The 8,237-nt window shown below is 38.7% G+C and overlaps 1 protein-coding gene across 1 annotated transcript; it reads left to right on the top strand.

The window, feature by feature from the left end:
* The first annotated feature begins 4,159 nt into the window (after positions 1-4,159).
* LOC110037008 (mitogen-activated protein kinase kinase 9-like) lies at positions 4,160-5,283 on the top strand. The gene has a single exon (XM_020741571.1). The coding sequence runs from the start codon at positions 4,264-4,266 to the stop codon at positions 5,266-5,268; it is 1,005 nt and encodes a 334-aa protein (XP_020597230.1). The 5' UTR covers positions 4,160-4,263; the 3' UTR covers positions 5,269-5,283.
* Positions 5,284-8,237: the final 2,954 nt, after the last annotated feature.

Genomic DNA, 8,237 nt, shown 5'->3' with positions numbered 1-8,237 from the left:
GAAAGAACTGAAGATCATAGAAACTGTTAAATACAAAAGAGCAGACACAAGAAGTTGTTGCCCTGTAATGATTCAATATGCAGTTGACGAGGAAGACAATTGGACTGTCAAAAAATTCATTGAATCTCATAACCACTCATTAGCGAACCCTGGTGAAAAACACCTGTTGCGTTCCAGCAAATAAGTGAAGCCAATGCAGATGTGCTTAGGTGGATGACATAGTCAGGGATAAGATCTAAAGATGTATTTAAGTTTCTAGCCAAAGAAGTTGGGGGTGTAGAGAACCTGGAATGTACAAAGACAGATGCTTTCAATTTCATTCAAAGAGAGAGGAGATGTAGAATTGAAAATGGTGATGTCAATGCTTTATTGCAGTTGCTCGCAGAGAGACGTGTTGAGGATAGCATGTTTGAATGGGATTTTGAAACTGATGAGAGTGGTAGGCTGATGAGCTTCTTTTGGAACGACGAGACCTCCAGGCTTGATTATGATTGCTTTGGAGATATCATTAATTTTTATATGAGCTATAGAATAAATAAATATAACTTATGTTTAAATAAATATAACTTATGTTAATAACTTATGTTATGCTCCTATTGTTGGTGTTAACCACAATTGACAGAATGCTCTCTTTGGAGTCGAATTCTTGTCAGAGGAGATGGTGGACTCATTTAAATGGATTTTTCAAAATTTTATTCGTATTATAGGTGATAATCATCCAATAACAATCTACACCGATCAAGATTAGACAATGGGTTGAGTCATAGCAAATATTTTGTCAATTACATGACATAGATTATGTCAGTAACACATATACAATAAATTGCCTACAAAGGTTCATTACAGGGTGGTGAATAAGACAGTTAGTGAACTTTTTTATAAATTTTTGGGCAAATGCAAGTCTGAATAAGAGTTTGATGATACATGGGAGGTTATGATTGAGATTTGTAATATACACAGCAATGTGTGGCTAGATGAGATGTGCAAGAACAAACAAAAGCGGTCTACAGCCTTTAATAAGAATGTATTTGGAATGGGAATTTTATCGACCCAAAGAAGTGAGTCAAGAAATAACATTTGTCACGGTGTCTCAAAGCCCACTAATTCTATTACAGATTATTTTTTAGGCATTGAAAATGTCATGAGAACATGGAGACGTAACGAAATGACGAGGATTTCAAGTGTGATCAATATGTAATTTCTCTTTTCTTGAAAAGCAGCCCAATACTGAAACAGACAGCTGCATTTTACTCAAGGAAACTGTACACAATATTTGAGGAAGAGTTTATACATGGTTCACGTGGTCTTCAATTTCATGCCTCTTCAAACTCTGAAAATAAATTTTTCATTAAGAAGATGATCACAGAACAAACACTACTTGGGTAGTTAATTTCGACAAAATGAGTTTAGATATTCAGTGTAGCTACAGAAAGTTCTAAATGATGGGAATATTATGCGCACACCCTCTACGAGTTCTGAACTTTCTACATATTAGGAAGATACCCGATAAATATCTCCTATTGAGATGGTCTGAAAATGCAAAAAGAGATGTATATAATAGTTATAGATACATGCATCTTCAGCAGTCACAAACGTCAAATGATATTAAAGGCGACCTAATATTCGAAACACACATGCAAAAAATTGCATATCAAATTACCAAAAAAGTAAAGGGAAATCCAGAAATTGAGCAGCACATGAAGGAGTCCATGAAGAAACTGTCATTGGATATTGAAGACATATTGATTGGTAAAGGTTCTCAGGCAAGGAGACAACAAAATAAAAATAAAAAAATGGATGGTTCTTGAAGTGAAGGGCCAAATAAACGATCCTCGCTATCTTTTATTTCAAGGAAATAATCATAAACTTGCAATGCATTACATATAATCAAATTCAATCAAAGTATCACGTGAACATAACAAATTTTATGGATTAAGGAACTAAATAACTCACCTGGGCATATCTGAGCCTCTCAAAGGCTAGTTGAATCTTTACAGTATTCCACCTCATATTTGACCACCTTAGCATTTATGGTCTAGCCTCAAGCAATGCTGGGAGGGCTAAGAACATGTGTTCATAAAACCAGAGTTGTGTTAAACAAGATAAAATAATTCACTGTTATGTCTAAACTTATGAAAGGAACTTTTAAAAGTTATGTGCAGTACACAAATCGATAGAAGAAAGACAAAACCAATAATATAACCCAGTGACTGATCCTTCCTTATTTTCGTGGCACAAACATTCAGTGGCTCGACCAGAAATCCACATCATGTAGCTGACCAATTATACGCTGAAAAAGTTTCTACATTCTCGTAGATAAAAGACAATTCTTTCGACACTCTAAAGTTGCTTGAAGGAAAAAAGCAAAATTAAAATTAAAAACTTGAATAATAATTGCAAAAGATTATGAGAGGACTCCCATTGTAAAAAGTTTAGTAGTGCGATCTTTATATGTCTCGCATCCATACTACCAGGCGGAGCATTGCTCCAGCATACAGGAAACCCTCTATTGGGCATGCCTATCAGGAGTGGAACTTCATATGAATCAAGTTTGAGCACTTTTCCTCCCAAGTTGAATGTCATTCGATAAAGTCCCAACAATTTATTATATGCATCGTCGGAATATGATCCTGAGGGTACGGAGGGAGATCAAAAAATTGAGTCAAACTCATGGCTTCCAATTTATTCCATGTGTCATCGTCAACTTTTGGTCGGACCTTATCGATAACTTCTCGTACAGCAAATAGACAACATCTACAATTCATTGCTTTCGCATTTAAAAACCTACAAGATTACAGTAGAATAGTTTAGTATCAAATATATATCCGTTTGACGATAAAAAGTCTTCATTTAAAATTCATTTAACACCATTAATCAAGCTTTCCAAAATGAAGATCTCTGTTGACAAATATAAAAGCATGATTATTGTTCTTTTTAGGAAGGAGTTTTTAATGTATTAAAAGTGGAGTGGAATATAATGTGTTGACTAATGTGTTGACAAAGTTCTTCATAACCACACGATATCACCATTAACCAAAATAAATGAATCAGAAAACATAATCTAAATAATACTTCTAAATGGTTTAAGTGTGATTAATTGATTCATTGTCCTCCTTCTTCGACTGCTTACGACCACCCTTCGCCATAAGTGTTGCCTTCTCGCATTTCGGCTGATCAGCCTGTCTTAAATCCGCAACATTGGGCTCTTCCAAGGTCTTCGTAGTCGCCTCCTTATCTTCCATTTTACTCTTCCCTCACAAAAGCAATCTGAAACCCTAAACCCTAACCGTGAAAAGGAAAACGATGAAGGAACCCTAGCGACGTGTGAATCCCTATTTTTCGAATATGATTTCTTACTATGTTGGTTTTTTAATTTTTACCACGGGTTAATAGGTTACAAAGGGTTACATGAGGGTTACAAAGGGTTACAAGAAAGTTACACGCGCGGTTCCAGATCGACAGATTTAGAAGTCTGTTACATCGCAATTACATTCAAGTTACAAGAAGGGTACGCTAGATTGTTCCGCGGCGACGACTTTACAGGGAAGCTTCATTCAGGTTACATGTGTGGTACTACTGGAAGGTTACAACCGGGTAACAACGAGTTTACATGCGCATTTCAGGAGGCTGACCGCGGGAGGAATAGCTTACAATCGAGTTACAGTAGCAGGTCGGGTCAACGGGTCACGCGCGACAAAAAAAAAATTATTTATTTTGAGGTTGGGCAGCCGATGCAAACGTAGCTTCCTCCTATTAGCTATCGTACGCAAATATCCCTACAAAAGAGTGGAGAGAAGCAACTACTTCCGGACAACCATAGCAGGATACACCCCAGATAAAAATAATATATTTTGTGCTCACCTCAAAAATAATGATAATAAGGGCCTAGGCCGCCTTCTGTTAGCGCACGTTTGCCTCAAAAGGACACATTCCCTCACCATACTTCCCATACCGTCCGCCACCCGGCAGAGTACTTCGTCCGAATATACGTTCTCTGATATTCCATATCCCGTATCCAAATACGCTTACCGTTTTAAACTTCACCATTCCTCCCTCCACAAACGACCAAGCCGTGCGAGGCCATTCAGGATCAAATTGAACAATCTGTACAAATTTCAGAAGTCAGCAATGGTCACCAAAATCTCTCTGAATCCTCCACTCTGATACAACAACTGCATTAACTAAATCACTCTATAAATTAACCTTCCTTCATTTGTCTAATCTAATAAAAAACAATTCCAAATTACAAAATACTAAACCTTAATGGCAGTAATCCGAGAGCGAAGGCTCCCATACCAAACTCTAACACTCGAACTCCCGATCCCAACCTCCACCATTGCTGCCCGCCCTCTAGATTGCTGCCCGCCCTCAGTCCTAAATCCTCCCCCGCGGCCCTTCCTCTCCGATTTGGACAAGATCAAGATTCTCGGCCATGGTAACAGTGGGAATGTTTACCTGGTTCGTCATCGCCTTACAGGCGTCCTCTATGCTCTCAAAACTCTCTCCGCCAATGAATCCATCCGCCGCCGGCAGATTTCCCGCGAGATCGACATCCATCGATTTGCAGATTCCCCCACCATCGTCCGCTGCGATGACGTCTTCTCCACCCCTTCCGGCGACATTGCCCTGCTACTTGAGTACATGGACATAGGATCCCTCGAATCTCTCCTTCACGCTCGTGGTAGACGCCCCTTCACGGAAGCCGCAATAGCCGCAATCTCCCGTCAGGTTCTTCTTGGCCTCTCCTACCTACATTCTCACCAGATTGTGCACCGCGACATTAAGCCAGGCAACCTTCTCGTCAACGCCGCCGGTGAGATCAAGATCGCCGACTTCGGGGTTAGCAAGATTATTCACCAATCATTCGACACCTGTGTCTCATACGTCGGTACCTCAGCTTATATGAGTCCGGAAAGGTTCGATCCGGAGTCCTATGGGGGAAACTACGACGCTTTCGCGGCCGATGTATGGAGTTTGGGGCTTACCGTGCTCGAGCTCCGCCTCGGCCACTTTCCTCTGCTTTCTCCAGGGCAGCGGCCTGATTGGGCGACGCTGATGTGTGCGATTTGCTTTAGCGAAATGCCTGAGATGCCGGATACGGTCTCGGGCGACTTCCGGGACTTCATATCACGATGTTTGCAGAAGGAATCGAGGAAACGGTGGACAGTTGAGCAGCTTCTTGCTCATCCTTTCGTTGTCAATCGGGACCAGACGCAGTCGGGTCGGGCTTTCTGCGAGCTCATATCTTCTTTCCGGACGACGGAGTAATGTGAGGGAAAAAAAGCTCCGTGTTCCCTGGCTGTACATTGGACTCAGGTGGAATTTGGTAGTCCGCTACCTGTGGTTCATTCATTCATTCAAAACTATTCATTTGAAGATACATTTATTCTTTAAGGAAGGTACTCGTTTATTGAGGTTCTTTAGTTTACTTATGAGAATATACAGTCATACCACATAATTTTTGAACATTTACATGTCTTATTCTTAATATTTACATGACAGAAAATGTATATTCCATTTTTTAAATGAAATTTTACATAACTAATACCCAAAATATTGAATAAAACATTTTAATAACTCAAATTTCAAATATAATATTTTAACCATCTAAAATTTTAAATATAAGATTTTAACCACCCAAAATTTGTTAAAGAAAGCCATCACTAATGGGTAAATGAGTCATTAGATTGAAAAAAAATTATTACAATTTTTTTATTTAAAATTTGTGTAATTAAAATTTTATTCTTAATATTTTGGATCGTTGGCATGTAAAAAAATCCTTTTAAAAAGATAATATTGATGATATTATTCATGTAATATTAATGATTTAAGTGGTAGATATGTATATATGAATAATTAAGTGATAGATATGTAAATACATAAAGAATTTGGTTAAAGAATTTTATGATTTGTTTTTATCCTCCATATTGTCATATATTTATTTTAGAAATTACATCTTGTAAATCAGAAATTTATGAACGCATTATAAATATAAAGCAATAACTCTGATACATATGTGTTTGCACCAAAATTATCGACACAAATCTCAAAGCAATCGAGTGGCTCAGGATGATGGCTACACAATCGATGCATCAAGCTACAAGAACGTGATCCAAGTCGATCATTCAACAACCGACAGCTCAATCGGAGCCACCTGACACATTATGGTGAGGGATTCAACCGGTTAGCCATGCATACAGTCTCTGACCGCCTAATATTTTCGTAAGAGCGTCCGAACACACCATATCGACCGACCGAGCATTTACATCAACAGGCACGATCACCACAATAGACCGAATTCAAGCGCGTTCCCGCCACATTTGAATTCAAATTGTAATATAAATTTGATAACAAATTCTCACGATTAAATTGCATTAAGAATGGTTTTCATAACTATTACATTCTTTTTGTAATTGTACAAATACACATCTATAAATAGGAGACAAAAGAACAAATAAAGGTTCCTCTCCCAATTTCTCTGCGGAGAGTTATTTAATCACTTTACGCTCTCTCTCTCTCTCTCTCTCTCTCTCTCCTCATCCTCCTCTCGGTTCTAACTCTTGAGCAGTGTTTTCACAAAAAACAATTGAACATTCAACATTCTGAAAGGTGGTGCGGTGAGCGGGGACATACCCCAGATGAGAAGCGGAGCCAATTATGAAGAGGATTCCTGCAGAGAGAAACAATGCCCACAAAAGTCAACAGAGAGATGGCATGTCAGGACATACAGTAAGAGATACAGGCATTGCAGATCCAAATAATGTACCAGTTCAAGGGTCCTCAGATAGTCTAATTTTGTAGAGCGCCCGACCGTTGCCTGTGGAGGAGATTCTCGGGGAACCTGCTCCCAGAAGGCTCCCCTTGATAATCCGCTAGCACCCCACAGTTGCCCCAACGACCACCCAACTAAGTTACCAAAAGATTCTCAACCGACAGACACCATTGCATCCACGTCGATGTTCCTACATTAGATGAACTTAGGCAGCCTGTTCGCACAGCTAGCTATGGGTAGCTGATGCACGAAAAATCTATGCAATTTTAGACCTATATTTTGGACTCATTTTTTTTTGATATTACACTTTAAAGGAAGGTATTGTTCATGTTTTATTGCAGGTTGATTATTTTTAGCATTTAGAGCAAAAAGAAAGCAAAAATGATGGAATTTAGAGTCAAAATGACGTTTTGGAGAGAAATACTCAGTGTCGATGGCGCCAGTAAGGACGTCAACGACGCTAGCCTGAAGGAAGGAGTCTAGAACAGTGGGGGCACCAACGACGCCATTTTACAGAGAGCTCCAAATCAATTTCGGGCCACTGGCACCGACGACGCCAGCGTGGGCGTCGATGGCACCAATGTCGGTGTTGGGCGAATTTCTAGAGGATTAGATGAATCTGGATGCTTTTTGAAGAGTTACTTCACACATCTCTTGAAAAACCGACATTATGCTCTATTTAGAGTGAAAATTAATCAAAAAAATAAGTCCCTTAGTGTCTCATCATTTCCCACTATTGTTCCATCGTGTGTATTGTGTTGTGTGTTGAGTCTTGAGTCAGTTCTTTGAGTTTTCGTGGTGAGTTTAAGTGTGATTTCTCCTCTAAGAGTTGTTAGAGAGGGAGAGAAGTGAGAGATTTCTTCATCCTTACATCTTCTAAGAGAGAATCAAGAGTCTCGTAAAGAGAGAAAGAGACTCAAGAGGAGCTTCAAGGGATTTGCTTTGAGGAAGCGTTACAGATAAGTGGTATTTATTTATTATTATTGTATAAAGTTTTTTTTATTTATGAAATTCGTGTTTTGTTGTATCTTTTTCATGAGTTCTAAGTAGTCTTTTTTGTCTTTCTCCATACTCTAAGATATGGTGAAATGAAGAGATAATTTGAATGTGCCATTTTAAAATTGAAAATAAAATTGTGATGATTTTCTTTCACTCCGTTCTTAATTTACTTTTTGATCTGACCAATTGAAATGTTAAAATCTGTTGTGAAACATACGATCTAGGAAAATAAGTATGATTTCTACAACAAAGTGAGAATCACATTCAATTCCACAAAGGAGAGTTTCATTCATGGAATTGGGTGCAAATAAATGGGAAATTATACATTATTGGGTAAAGAGTTTAAGATTTTAGGGTGACAGACTAAAATCCCTAATTTGGTCTTAGTGTTTAAGAACTGAAGCAAGAGTTAGCCTTCAGCAGAAGGGAAGTGGGTGCTCTGAAGTGAGAGCTAGTATCCTCCCAA

The sequence above is a fragment of the Phalaenopsis equestris genome, unplaced genomic scaffold (assembly GCF_001263595.1).
Source record: "Phalaenopsis equestris unplaced genomic scaffold, ASM126359v1 Scaffold213847, whole genome shotgun sequence".
In the NCBI taxonomy this organism is placed as follows: Eukaryota; Viridiplantae; Streptophyta; class Magnoliopsida; order Asparagales; family Orchidaceae; genus Phalaenopsis; species Phalaenopsis equestris.
Note: the sequence above shows the minus strand (reverse complement) of the source record. Positions and strands in the feature narration are given on the sequence as shown.

Bases quoted from the DNA above. Each gene is read 5' to 3' on its own strand.
- LOC110037008 (XM_020741571.1), top strand. From the start codon at position 4,264: ATGGCAGTAATCCGAGAGCGAAGGCTCCCATACCAAACTCTAACACTC.